The sequence below is a fragment of the Panthera leo genome, chromosome C1 (genome assembly GCF_018350215.1).
Source record: "Panthera leo isolate Ple1 chromosome C1, P.leo_Ple1_pat1.1, whole genome shotgun sequence".
NCBI classification, from domain to species: Eukaryota; Metazoa; Chordata; class Mammalia; order Carnivora; family Felidae; genus Panthera; species Panthera leo.
Window position 1 is genome coordinate 195832683 of NC_056686.1, and position 15628 is coordinate 195848310.

The following is a 15628-nucleotide window of genomic DNA, read 5'->3' on the forward strand; positions in this document are numbered from 1 at the left end:
ACTAAGTATATGGAAAACATGAATTTTGGTTGGCTTGGTGGTGGGGGCAGGGTTGGGGATACAGATTGAACTTGGGGAACATGTTAAGGTCTGAGGATTTTCCAAAATGAGAAGAGTGGAAAGGCATTCCAGAGAGGGGGGAAATGACATACAAAAGCATAGAGACCAGGGGTGCCTGGGTGGCTCAGTCAGTTAACATGGTCCAAGGGCTCGAGCCCTGCATTGGGTTCTGTGCTGACAGTTCAGAGCCTGGAACCTGCTTTGGATTCTGTGTCTCCCTCTCTCTCTGCCCCTCCCTCACTTGCACTCTGTCTCTGTCTTTTTCTCAAAAATAAAAATTAAAAAAATTTAAAAAGGAATTCACCATGAAAGAAAAAAAAACAAAAAACAAAAAACAAAACAAAAGCATAGAAGCCTTAGTTTATAAAGAGTAACTAGATATTGGGGTACCTGGGGGGCTAAGTTGGTTAAGTGTCTGACTCTCGGTTTGGGCTCAGGTCATGATCTCATGGTTTGTGGGATCAAGCCCCACATTGAGCTCTGTGCTGACAGTTCAGAGCCTGCTTGGGATTCTCTCTTTCTCCTTCTCTGTCCCTCCCTGACTTGTGTGTGTGTGTATGTGTGCGTTCTCTCTCTCTCTCTCTCTCTCTCTCTCTCTCTCTCTCTCTCTCAAAATAAGTAAATAAACATTAAAAAAAAATAAAAAGAGTAACTGGATATCAGAGATCATGTTAATGGGCAGAAACTCAGGTATTCAAGGCAGTCCAAAGAAGAGGATATTTAAAGTTGTGAAGGTTTCATGACTTTTTTTTTTTAAGATTTTTCTTTTATTTTTTTTATTTGAGAGAGAGTATGTGTGTGGGAGAGAGGGGCAGAGGGAGAGAGAAAGAATCTTAAGCAGGCTTCAGCCAAGCATGAGGTCATGACCTGAGCTAAAATCAAGAGTCGACTTGAGTTGGACACTTAACCTACTGACACACCCCAGTCCCCTCAACATGGCTTTGATCTTCACACAACTGAGTCCACAAAATAGACTACTTAGCCACCCATTAGGTTTTTAATGTATTAATGTTAAGTATGTAAGTTTAGTTTCCCATGTTTCCACTATAGGTAGCATATTATTTATTATAAAACAAATCAGTTCATGAAACATAAATAAGACACCATTGTTCTACGAAGCACTAGGGAGAGGAGATTCAATTAGAAAAGTGAAAAATAATGTTTAAAAAAATGCCAGTACAATCATTTTTTTTCTGACTAAAAAAGTTATAAAGAGTACTAGAATTCATTCTTATTGTTATTCAATTTACTCATTTATTCATTCCACAAATATTTGCTGAACAGCCACTATATGAGAGACACTCTATTATGTGCTAGAATTTTACAGTGAACTAGGCATGGCCCTTGCCCTCAAGGTATTCATTATTTAGAAGAGTAGGCAGAAATTAAGCAAATACTTAAATAATTGCTATGAAGGAAGTCCTACAAAGAAGCATAGAGTGCTATGAATGTAATAATGGGAAGAATTCAGTAACATATGAGAGTCAGTAAAGCTTCGCTGGAGAAACGATTTTTAAAAGCAGATTTGAAAATTAAACAGAACTTAGACAGGAATAAGTGTATGTATTTATGTTTGTCGGCGGGGAGAACGTCTGAAAATGAACGGAAGGGCAATCACATTACAGAGAACTTGATATACAAAGGAAGTTGGCTAATACTGAAAGATAGCCATGAATTTTAGTGTCATCAGCAATAGTGGAGGACAAGATAGGGGCCAGATAATATAGGAACTTAATAAGAATTCTGGCCATTGTTCTCAGAGGAGGGAAATTTTAAGAAAGTATTATAATATACCATATAGTCTGATTTGCTTATACTTTTTTACCTATTTTCCTTTCAGGAATTCTTCCCAATGCTTCATTGATGCCTTATTAATTCCTTTCATGAATGCTTCCAATGATTCCATCAGGGGTGTCTTTTATTTTTATTTTATTTTATTTTATTTTATTTTTAATTAAATGTTTTTATTTATTTTTGAGACAGAGAGAGACAGAGCATGAGCAGGGGAGGGGCAGAGAGAGAGGGAGACACAGAATCGGAAACAGGCTCCAGGCTCCAAGCTGTCAGCACAGAGCCCAACACAGGGCTCGAACTCACGGACTGTGAGATCATGATCTGAGCTGAAGTTGGACAGTTAACTGACTGAGCCACCCAGGCGCCCCACAGGATGTCTTTTAGATTGCTGAAACAACTCTCACTCACTATGTAGAGAGCTTGTACATATTTAGCTATTGATTCCTTCTTACAACCAAGTGTTTGACTTGCAGTTTCACCTCTCTGAAAATACAAAATCATACCATCCAAAACTTCTAAAAACACTTTGTAAAAATTTATTGTCAGGTCTTCAGAGTATGGCTCAATAGTTGCTGCGTAGGGAATGAAAGAAGAAACAAAGAAACCCAATAGGGTTGGATAGAGTTGCCTCTTACTAATGGGCTACCAGGTGACAAGCATGCTGATAGGTACTTTTATTTTCAGAAATACATGTGGCACCAAATTGCTTAAGAGGATTTACTCCAACATTCAATTACATATTCTGATTTCCATGTAGAGATTGAATAGAAATTACTTCAAAGAGGCTTATATTTACTAAAACAGATACCTTAATTTTATCACTTTCATTATACATTTTAATATAATATTTTACAGTTAAATGGGTTCAAATTAGGGATCAGGAGAAATAATTATAGTGGCTCTAAATGGAACCGTCTTCACGTTTTATTTTTACACTTTTGAACTTTAAATTACACTCTTTGTGACTCAAGAGAGACCTTTACAATTGATTTGGTCTCATACAAAAATTGTTCATCTTCCCTTTTTTGAAGAAAACAGTGTTCCATGTTAAGAGTCAGAGAAAAATAAAGCTAATGAAAATACACACAGTTGTAAAATTTTTAAAGGTTTTATTTGGTTATATTCTACTATTTGGATTTTAGAATTAAAAGGCAGCCCATTGTCAAAATGCTTCAAGTTAGTCTTAAAAACTCACATAAATATCATTTGTTCTCTCTTCAAGCCAAGATCTTTGCTACTTACAAATAAAAGAGGTAAATAAATAACCTGTATATACTCAATTCCCCTGGGAAAAGAGTATCTGCGAATCATAGAGTGAAATGGGTTTGTTACTTGCATATTTCTCTAATTAAGGTTAAGATAAGCCTGTAAACTCATTATACTCACCATTTAAGCCAAATTTAAATAGTACAGCCCCCAGAGATATAAAGGAATGCTTTGCATCTGCTCAGCATCCTAATAAATACATTTTTAAGTATATTTGCAACAAGGGCATTTTTTTTCTAGAAAATGCATTACAATTTAGGGACTTAAAAACTTATTCTAAGCAGTTTTTAGTAATAGTCTCTTAGAAACATATAGGTTTAATATTTCACAGTAATTTGACTCAGTCATAGAAAATGGTTAAATATATATATTATATACATATAATATATTATATATCACATAATATATATAGTCACTAGTCACTAAATTATATTTGTTATACATATATAATAGAATTATAAATTATACTGATCTATTTTTATTACTATCCTTCTTTCCAATACTCCTTCAAATGTTTATTTTCTACTAAATGTATATCTTTTTCTAGGCACTACTAATTTTTTTTTTTGTTTTTAACATGTAGAGAAGAGTGTCAATCTTTTTTATTTAGTATTTGATTTAAAGGATTAAGAAGAAAGTTTGAAAAATATGCTTATATCACTGCCTAAGCAAAAATATAGACATTTTCATCATTTATCATGTAAGATTGCTGAAGAGCATCAGGATTTTGAGTCATGTATATTTTCAGATTAAACGGTATTTAACCTTTGAGGAAATTTTGTTTTTTCCCTAGGCCAAGTGCAAATTGCATAGCTTTTTAAAATGCAATACAACTTCTATGATTAGACTTAGTACAAAATCAAATTTCAATTTAAAAGCCAGCTGTAAATACATACATACAAAATTGCATATGTATTATATTTAACAGTCTTAGAAACAGCTTTCAGAAACTATCATAGCTTTGAAAATTCCATTTAACCCAGAATATCTGTTTTGGCCCAACAGACACGTTTAAATATTAGTCTACTTCCTTTTTGCTATTCCCCATCTCAATCAGCTAAGTTTTCATCATCTAAATACAGCACATATGTAGTTTACATGGAATTCAGACAGAAAGATAAAATTAAGTAAAAAGTTGAAATACCCTTAGTCTACTGCTTGCTTAAAGGTGCAGTTTTTTTTAACCTAATGATGATTCATTCTAAGTATTTTAGATATTGAATTTCATGGTCCTTTCTTGCTACCTATTCCAGTTAGTGGCGTGGAAGAAAAACTTAAACTTCTATGCTCAGTGAGTAAACAAAGAAAATCAACCCTTGACATAGGAATCCTATTTATTTATCTACTATTTGATAGAGTTACTAATATACCACTTTTATTTATTTATTTATTTATTTATTTATTTATTTATTTATTTATTTATTTATCTTTTAATGTCTGTTTTTAAGAGAAAGAGGAAGAATGCAAACCGGGGAGGGTCAGAGACAGAGGGAGACAGGATCCAAAGCAGGCTCTGCGCTGACAGCTTAGAGCCCTATGTGCGGCTTGAACTCACACAATGAGATAAGTACCTAAGCCAAAGTTGCACATTTAACCAACTGAGCCTCCTAGGCACCCTACAAATAAATATATGGCTTATTTATGCTACAAAGTTATTCAGGGAAACTTAAATTGAGGCTCGTTCTCCCTTACTATGCAGTCCAATCAAATTCTGTGCACAGCTGAAATAAATGTGCTGTATTAGAAAATAGTGCATTTATGTCATCTTTCAGGCAAATGTGAAAATATACATATGGATCTACCTTATTATGTCATAGATGTTTCATCTAAATGGTATTTTGCTCTTCAATTTCTTTTATGATTCTAAAATATGACTAGTTTTCACATCCTGATTCTAATCAATCTTTTCAACACAATCTCTCTCACACAAGTTGTTCTATCCAGTATTTAATAAGCTAAAACCAGACAGAGGCAATGGTCACCATTATTTAAACAAACTATTCAGTAAATTATTTTCTAACCCAAAGGAATAAAGTACTTCATATACCTATTTATTTATTTATTTATTTATCTATCACTTAATTCATTTTTAGAGTGAGAGAGCTCCAGCAGAGGAAGGGATGGGGGGGTGGGGGGTGGAGAGACATCGAGAGAGAGAGAGAGAGAGAGAGAGAGAGAGAGAGAGAGAGAAAATATCTTAAGCAAGCTCCACACTCAGCATGGCACCCAACATGGGGCTCAATCCCACGACCCTGGGATCATGACCTGAGCTGAAATCAAGTGTGGGACACTCATCTGACTGAGCCCCCCAGGTGTCCCTAAATTACCTATTTTTTTTAATATGAATTATTCCACATAGCATTTTGATAAATCATGCTATGCAGAAGACAGCTTTACCCAGGCATAGATAGAGTTAAATGGGGAAGAAAGATATAGGAAAGAAATGTAAATATAAAAACCACTCCCTATATTGTTGGATTTAATTCTGGTCATCTGCTTTGAATTGCCAGAGGACAATAAGGTAGACCCTGAAGCTAGAAGTAGGTTGAAAAGCAAATATTTCAGAATTTTATATTAAGCTGGACTAGTTACTGAAAACAGCTAAGGAATAGGTGAAAGCAGAGTTACTTGTTACAACTTGGAACTCATTACTGCCAGGCAGCATCCCTGATTACATTGTAACAGAAACATGCTAATGAAGCCAAGGTCTTAAGTTCCAGGGAGCAAGCCAGACAGCATCTTGCAGTCTCTGAGTTACAGCTTCATCTGCCTTCCTACAAATATGTGTCCTTACTCAGAAAAGGAACAATGTGTGAGTATAAAATGAAATAATATAGGTCCATTACTAGCACTGGAAAAGCAACACAAATTTCATGTCTGATGGAGACTGGTTGAAAAGCAACAACCTCAAACATAAAAATCCCATATATATCCTAATAAAGAAGGATGATAGTTCCATGGCATTATAAGATGTTAATTATTAACTAAAAGACAAAGATAATATCTGAAATTAAAAATAAAATATTTTCTATGGTAAAGAAAAATGAACTATATGGTTTCTATCAAGAAATATATTGGAGTTTTATTTTTAAAAATAAAGTTTTAGATGGCATTATTTCTTATATATACAAAAAATTCCCTATAGCTTTGTGCCAAGAATACAAAAAAAAAAACAGCTATTTTTTCAAAAAAAATGTTTTCTCATAAAATTTACTTTCCCATAACAACATGTGTTATTCATCATCTGAGAGAAGATATGTTTAAAGTATTTTTGCTTTATAAAACTATACTTTCTGACTTTTTCAAACACAGTGCCTTTTGCTATCAATAACAAAATATTAATGTTGCTATTTATTAATATAAGATATTAATTTATTTTTATTCACTTTCAGTAATAAAGACATCTATAATCAAGATTTAAGGCTCCTACACTACCGTGTAGACAGGTTCAATGAATTACTAATGTTTTTAATATCTCAGGTCAATGGATCAACCACTAAAATAAATTTAGCTCTTCATAATCCTAAAAATAACTATGTCCAAAACAAGTTTCACTCAACTAAATACAAGTCAAAATTAAAAATTGTTACCTGTTATATAAAAATTATATGCCTATTATATTATACCTGATATAACTATGCCTGTTAAGAATAGTCATTAATACTCCTCATATATACTCCACTTTATATACCACACTGTCTTACACTTAGTTGACACATAATACTTATTTGCTTAAAATGAATATATCAAATAAAGAAAATAAATGTAAATTATAAAAGCTGAGTTACTGAATACCAGCAATAGCAAAGAGGTCCAATGGAATGACAAAAGAGAAAAAACTCTTGAGAATTCTAATGATGGTAAAAGGTCTAAAAGTTCATTCCCATCATTCGCTATATTTCACCTCGTTTGAGAGAGTTCACAAAGTGTAAGACAATAACACAAAATCTATGATTTTTATGCCTCGCTGTTTTCTATTATGTCTTAACCTTGTGATGGTGATAAAGTACATAGTAAATAAGTTTTAGGGCCTTTTTCTAGCCAACTATGTGGTGTCTCGGGGGTCTAATGCTAACTATTGTCAACTAAATTTTTTTTTCCCCGTAAGAGAAATGCAAAAACTTGGAGGTTACAACACAGCTGGGTGAAAAGGTGCTTACAGCGATAAACTCTAAGGTTGATGTAATAAAAGCATCGTGAAAGTAATGCATTTCAAAGTATTTCAATAAAATACATCTAACAGAGATTAAGGAAGTAACTCCAAAACATTTTAGGGTGTTTTTATCTTTTTTCTGATTTTTTTTGTTTAGATTTATAATATATAAGCACATATTCCATTTCAAAAGCCTACTTTTTCTGTGTTCTTAATATCTTGAGAGATAGGAGTAGATGGGATATTTTAGTTATAGTGATAGAAAACCCATCTAGTTTAAGGGAAAAAAAAATAAAAAGGAAAATCACTTCAAAGTTACTCTCAAGTTCCAGGGGTATCTTTTGGACTCACTGGCTGTAATGCAACCAGTCATGAGAAGCAGACTGGAATGTGGAAATGAATGATTCCCTCACCAGTAATCTGGGGTGAATGGTCATCCTCTCTGCTCTCTGTTTCAGGGTGTTGGCTCCATTCTGCTGTCTGCACAGCCTTCTCTGACATTCCAACCACAAGAAAAAAGATGACTGTATTCTGGTATGCAAATAGTCAAGAAACTATGTACCCATATCAATCAAGAAACTAGTATAGAAACTCATGGGAAGAGATTCTGATTGACCTAGTCTGTGTCTATGCCCACACACCTGACCTTTGGTGGTGTCATGAAGAAATAACATAAGGGTAAGATGAACATATTCATCTAGAGAACATATAATATACAAAATAGGAATCTATAAAGTATTAAGTTTTATGAAATTGTACTCATTTATTTGTCCATCAGACAAATACTTAATGAAAGCTCATGATATTTTAGGCACTGTCCTAGACATTGACTATTCAGATAGTGAAAGAGGTAGACAGGATACTGAGCTAAGTTGTTCTCGTAAATTATAGAAATTTGAGTGGTTTCATACAAAACAAATAATAAAACAAAATACTATGAACTCACTACTTAGAGAAGAAAAATGAAGATGGAATATCTTTTAAAAACAAAAGTAATTTCTTATGTTTTAAAGAAAGAAATTAATTCCAGAATTAATGTCTCTCTGAACACATTATAGGTTTGAGTCATTCTTAGAGGAGGGGAAATTGCACACCTGTGTAAGAAGTTGCTCAGTGAATTACACTTACATAAATATATATGAAGCTTATGTAATAAATAGAATAGATTAATGTAAGATTACTACTTGCTGATACAATTCAAAACTTATTGAACATGATAGCATAATGTAAAATAACGAGATTTCCTTTACACGCACTGAACTTATTGTAATGTGCCAATATTGGACAAATTAGGTACTTTGGAGGGAAACCACAAAGAACACAAATGAACCATAATGTAGTTCTAAAGAGAGAAATTTTTGTATTACAGTTTTCCCCTGCTATCTGAAAGAAGAGTGTTCCTATGAAACCCTTCCTACTTTGAAATGGTGTAAAGCAAAGAAGCAATGATCATTTTGTAAAAGCGAAAATCCTCTTCAGATTTCTTTTGGTTAGCAAAAACACGTATTATAGGTTTTACATAACAGTGAAGTGACATAAAGCGAAGTTTTGAATAACAGAGAAAACCTGGAAATGGAGAACTTTCAGGATTTTCTAAGGTACAGTTAGAGTGGCTCATCCAATACAGTAGCATAATGGAGACTTCAGCTCATAGTCCCTGTTTTAAGGGGTCATTCAAAAAAGTACTTATAACACTGAACTCACCTAAAAACAGAGAATGGGGCATGTGGAGAGTTCAGTCCTTGGTCTACTTTTTGGTCTAATTCTTTTCAATCCGCCTTGATGATTTTTTCTAAGCCCCAAATGTTAAGTAGTTAATTTGGATGCTGATGTCCCTTGGATACCTATCTTTGGTACAAGGTTCTCTACCTCTCCAATTTAATATTTTATTCCATGACAAGTTTCTCTTCATCCACTCTACACTACAATTTCCATGAAGGTGAGAATGATGTGTTATTTACTTACATGCATATGTCTAATATCTAAAGCAGTAAACATTAAGTACACTTGTATTAACTCTGACTTAGAGCCTTCTTTCTAAGCCTTCCCTTACATTACTTCCATCAGAATGCCTTTCTTTTCCACCCACTCACCTTTTAAGTCCCTATTCGTTTTCTCATGATTCAATTTAAGCATTTCTTTGATGAGATCTTTCCTGAATCCTTCAGAATTAGCCACTCCTTTCTTTGCCCAGCACCCACATCTACTATTAACAAAAGACCATACCTTCATTCAGATTTTGGTATCTTATTTCTCTCTTAGCAACTATAAAATTTTTATATATGCATATATACATACTGTATACATTATATACACACACATACACATATACACACACATATACACAATACTTAATGTATCACACGCCTGTAACCCTCTACAAGACTGCAAGATTGTTGAAGTCAAGGACAATAGATTACTTGCTATTATATTCTTGGGCTAAGACTATTTGTTGACTGAATAAATAAATGTCACAATTAGAAATAGTTACTTTCCAAAGGAACAACAGATAAGTGAACTAATAACCAAAATGTTGCTTTTAGTAAGAAAAAAATAGTATTACCTTTAAATAAATAGGTGAGAATAAAGGTATGTTCATGGGTCATTACTAAGCTTACATGTATTGTCAGCTTTATAGTGCTGTTTAAGTTTTGAGGTGGTTTATTTTCTGTAGTTGTTACCCTTCTAGATATATTTATTCAAGTTTTCAAAGTATTTAAAGTAAATATTCAAAGTATTTAAAGATCATTGCTTCTTTTTGTTACTACTTATTTAGGTACGGAATTATTTAAATTATCGTAGTTCTTTAAATAATTCACTATCTCCTGAATAGTTTACTGTATCAGTTTTTGAAACACTTTTGTCTAGATTTACATAAGACAGTAGTCCTGAGAAATGTGTAAATATTATTGAAAAAACTCAAGTAAATTAAAGGGATGCTGTTATTTAAAATACATCTTATTAGTTCTTGTAAAAAGAATAAATTCATAGGTGCGAAGATAATATCTCTTTCAAGTTCAGATATTCCTATATCTATTCTGGTTAAAGCAAAACATAAGAAACTGAAGGCATTAAGCAATGATAGTCTGTTAAGCAGACTAAGGATGTAAAAATGAGAGCCAAAACAAGTTTGTAAAAGGACTGGTTGTCTCTGAGTAACTTTTTATATACACACCTGCATTTATGTACATGCATATATCAACCTATATAAGTACTTATAATTCCCTGTATCTAATTTTACTAATTTGTAGGTTTGAAAAATGAACGTCATTTTACTCCTACAGATAATAGTATTAGTCTTATTATGGTAATAATAGAATAGCCTGAAATTTCCAAAGTGACAAAAAAGGGACAGAAAGTGAGATTACTAAAGTTACCAATTCTTATCTGATTGGTCCTTTGACTCTTCTAGTTCCCAGCCTAACACATTTCCTCTTGCATGCAATTCAGAAAAAGGCAGACTTACTAGATATCATGTACAACACCCTGACAGAATCTTTCAACTCTCTTAGAATAACAGTAACTGCTCTAAACTCAGGGTTTCAGTCATGACAGCATTGTTTCTCTTGTTCTTTTACGAGGCATGCCTCAATATGTCTTCTGCCTACGGTCATGGTCCCTGCCAGGCAAAAGAGCATAGCCATCAAGTTGAAGCAAGATGGTCTGTCTTTATGCATCGCGACACCACCGTCCACTCACAGAGAAGAGAAGAGAAAGAAAGAGTTTTACCCGCAGAAAGGAGAGGTCCCGGTTGTGCTCGATGCTGGTTATCTCCAGGTTGCCCATGACCACCTCACAGTTCTCATAGTATTTGCGCAAGGCTCGATACTGCTGCTCCAGGTCAGAGAGAGAGCTCAGCTTGTTCTCTGTCCCTGCACACACTGCCAAGACAAGAAGATACACAGGAAGTTATATAACCTTTCTATGCCATGCACAATGAAGAAGTCTCCCTCAACTCTTGACTCCACATGCTCTACTCCAATTCCCTGAACTAAAAACTATTTTGAATCTCATTAATCCACATAAACCACACACTGATACACATCCTCACTTTTATTTTTCCCCAGCTATAAGGAGATATAATTGATACATATACAAGGTATACAATGTATGTATTTGATACACTTACATGTTGAAAAATGATTACCATCATAGCATTAGCTAACACCCTCGTTTAGGTCCCATAATCACCATTTTTTTTTAATTTCTCATTTATTTTTGAAGGGGATGGGTAGAGAGAGGGAGACAGAGGAAATGAAGCGGGCTCTGTGCTAAGTGCAAAGAGCCTGATGAGGGGCTCAAACTCACGAATTGTGAGATCATGACCTGAGCCAAAGTCAGATACTTAACCGAGCCACTCAGGAACCCCATAATCGCCATTTCTTTTTTACAGTGACATTTAAGATCTATTCTGTAAGCAACTTTCAAGTATATAATATAGTATTGTTAATTATAGTCACCATGCTGTATGTTAGAGCCTCAGAATTTGCTCATCTTATAACTGGAAGTCTGTACCCTTTGATTGGTAATCTCCCCCGAAGCCCCAGGTAGCTAACACTCTACTCTCTGTTTTATGCATTCAGCTTTTTTAGATAAGATATATAAGTGATATTATGGTTTTCTATTACTAAACTGCATGTTCTAAGGACAGAGGATAAGAAGGCATGCGTCCCAAAGAAACAGAGCAAAGAGGGAAATTAAAACAATCACATTTGTAGTGACACATAAAGCATGTAAATACATTAATTTCATTTAAACAAGATTTTCTTTAGAACTTATAATTTACTATATTTCCTAAAAGAATAAACCTACGTAAGTAAAAAATCAAAATATAAATGCTAACAATTTTATTCTTAAAAATAATATTTTTCTATTGCTAAATAAGCCACTCTTAAGTAAAATTTTACATAATTTAAATTTGTGCCTCTAAGCCCTCAAATACTACACTTAAAAATACAAATGTTCTAGCATCAGCAATCAGACAACAAAAGGAAATAAAAGGCATCAAAACTGGCAAAGATGAAGTCAAGCTCTCACTTTTTGCAGATGACGTGATATTATACATGGAAAACCCGACAGGCTCCACCAAAAGTCTGCTAGAACTGATACATGAATTCAGCAAAGTCACAGGATAAAAAATCAATGTACAGAAATCAGTTGCATTCTTATACACTAATAATGAAGCAACAGAAAGACAAATAAAGAAACTGATCCCATTCACAATTGTACCAAGACGCATAAAATACCTAGGAATAAACCTAACCAAAGATTTGTAAAAGACCTGTATGCTGAAAACTATAGAAAGCTTATGAAGGAAATTGAAGAAGATACAAAGAAATGGAAAAACATTCCGTCCTCATGGATTGGAAGAATAAATATTGTTAAAATGTCAATACTCCCCAAAGCTATCTACACATTCAATTCAATCCCAATCAAAATTGCACCAGCATTCTTCTCAAAGCTAGAACAAGCAATCCTAAAATTTGTATGGAACCCCAAAAGACCCTGAATAGCCAAAGTAATATTGAAGAAGAAGACCAAAACAGGAGGCATCACAATCCCAGACTTTAGCCTCTACTACAAAGCTGTAATCATCAAGACAGCATGGTATGGGCACAAAAACAGACACACAGACCAATGGAGTAGAATAGAAACCCCAGAACTAGACCCACGAAAGTATGGCCAACTCATCTTTGACAAAGCAGGAAAGAACATCCAATGGAAAAAAGACAGTCTCTTTAACAAATGGTGCTGGGAGAACTGGACAGCAACATGCAGAAGGATGAAACTAGACCACTTTCTCACACCATTCACAAAAATAAACTCAAAATGGATAAAGAACCTGAATGTGAGAAAGGAAACCATCAAAACCCTAGAGGAGAAAGCAGGAAAAAACTTCTCTGACCTCAGCCACAGCAATTTCTTACTTGACACATCCCCAAAGGCAAGGAAATTAAAACCAAAAATGAACTATTGGGATCTCATGAAGATAAAAAGCTTCTGCACAGCAAAGGAAACAATCAACAAAACTAAAAGGCAACCGATGGAATGGGAAAAGATATTTGCAAATGACATATCAGACAAAGGGCTAGTATCCAAAATCTATAAAGGGCTCACCAAACTCCACACCCAATAAACAAATAATCCAGTGAAGAAATGGGCATAAAACATGAATAGACACTTCTCTAAAGAAAACATCCAGACGGCCAACAGGCACATGAAAAGATGCTCAATGTCGCTCCTCATCAGGGAAATACAAATCAAAACCACACTCAGATACCACCTCACACCAGTCAGAGTGGCTAAAATGAATAAATCAGACTATAGATGCTTGAGAATTTATGGAGAAACGGGAACCCTCTTGCACTGTTGGTAGGAATGCAAACTGGTTCTGGAAAATAGTGTTGATGTTCCTCAAAAAATTAAAAATAGATCTACCCTATGACCCAGCAGTAGTACTGCTAGGAATTGACGCAAGGGATACAGGAGTGCTGATGCATAGGGGCACTTGTACCCCAATGTTTATAGCAACACTTTCAACGATAGCCAAATTATGGAAGGAGCTTAAATGTCCATCAACTGATGAATGGACAAAGAAATTGTGGTTTATATATACAATGGAATACTACTTGGCAATGAGAAAGAATGAAATATGGCCTTTTGTTACAACGTGGATGGAACTGGAGAGTGTTATGCTAAGTGAAATAAGTCATACAGAGAAAGACAGATACCATATGTGTTCACTCTTATGTGGATCCTGAGAAACTTAACAGAAGACCATGGGGGAGGGGAAGGAAAAAAAAAGGTTAGAGAGGGAGGGAGCCAAAACATAAGAGACTCTTAAAAACTGAGAACTGAGGGTTGATGGGGGGGTGGGAGGGAGGGGAGGGTGGGTGATGGGCATTGAGGAGGGCACCTGTTGGGATGAGCACTGGCTGTTGTATGGAAACCAATTTGACAATAAATTTCACATTAAAAAAATTAAAAAAAATAAAATACAAATGTTAAGCAATTTAGATTGATATATTCGTAAACATATACTAGAAATAGAATATGTTGTAAAATATGAGTTTTTATTGATATCAACTGGGTCATTCATTAGTATTCTAAGGTATATTCATTAGCATATTCATGAGTATTCTAAGGTATAACAGACTGACAGTAAAGGATCTCATATGCCTTCTTTGAGGGCATGGATCATGAGTCTGTTCATAGATGAGCACTGAGGGTACATACATGTTTTTGTTTTGTTTTGTTTTGTTTTCTGTGTTGATATTTTCCCTATCTTCCAGAAGTCAGAGTTTTAGTTATTACTTCTCATGGTTTGTACACCTGCCTGTACAAGATCTTTATCATTTAATGTACCAATTCAAATCTTCAATTGCCTGAAAAAAACTGTATTATGAATCTTGTAATAATAGTATGGAAAGTCTAAAAAAAGGATATGAACTTATCTTCTTTGAGTAAGTTACATAATATACAGCAACTTAAGGCAAGATATAAAGTGTAAACTTTGAAGACACTGGAAACAGAGCTGCGTAATAAAGTCACATAAACAGCTGTATGTTATGCACACAGAAATGACAAGTCATAATGCTTTAGTGGTATTCAAGGGAATGGGTTTCTGTACACAAAGGAAAAAAAATCCAGATGGATACATTCCAATAATTAAGACCACCTTAACAACTATTGTTGCCTAGTGACATATCAAAAATGACAAAAATCTAAATTTAAAAGTATTGAATGATAATGTAGACCTTTAACCATAGTGGAAGTTCACTGCTAAAATAAAAACAAGACACAAACTTTCCTCATCTGGATGTCTAAAGTTTATCAAACAGTATATTTTATAGAAATATTATTTTATAAGTGAAATTATGTCCCTCTAAAAGATATGTTGAAGGCTAAGACCCTGGTATCTGTGACTATCACCTTGTTCGGAAACAGGGTCTTTGTAGATGTAATCAAGTTAAGATGAAGACATTAGGTAGGCCCTAAACCCAACATGATAAAGGTCTTCTAGGATAGGAAAACATCATGTGACTACAAAGATAGATGGTGGGCGGGGAGGGCAAAAAAAAATGTAACATCTTTAACTCTCAAAGATGTGAGTGAGATGCAGCTGTATGCCAAGGAATGTCAATAATTGATGGCCACTACCAGAAGCTAGGAAGAGCCAAGGGAAGATTCTACCCAGTCTCAGAGACCCTGCCGACACCTTGGTATTAGACTTTTAGCCTCCAGAACTGTGAAGGAATAAACTGCTATTGTTCTATGGTTTGTGGTACTTTGTTAGAGCAGGTCTAGAAAACCAATACATAATATTTAGACTGTTTCTGAAATCTAACATCTAAA

General features: G+C 34.3%; 1 protein-coding gene across 1 annotated transcript in view; it reads right to left on the bottom strand.

The window, feature by feature from the left end:
- Window positions 1–11852, bottom strand: part of ERBB4 (erb-b2 receptor tyrosine kinase 4) — a 712433-nt gene extending 700581 nt beyond the window's left edge. The window contains exons 1-2 of the mRNA XM_042948704.1: window positions 11789–11852; window positions 11003–11154 (exon numbers count right to left, since the gene is read on the bottom strand). Coding sequence (XP_042804638.1) covers window positions 11003–11154; window positions 11789–11852 — 216 coding nt within the window. The remainder of the gene's footprint in view (window positions 1–11002; window positions 11155–11788) is intronic.
- Window positions 11853–15628: the final 3776 nt, after the last annotated feature.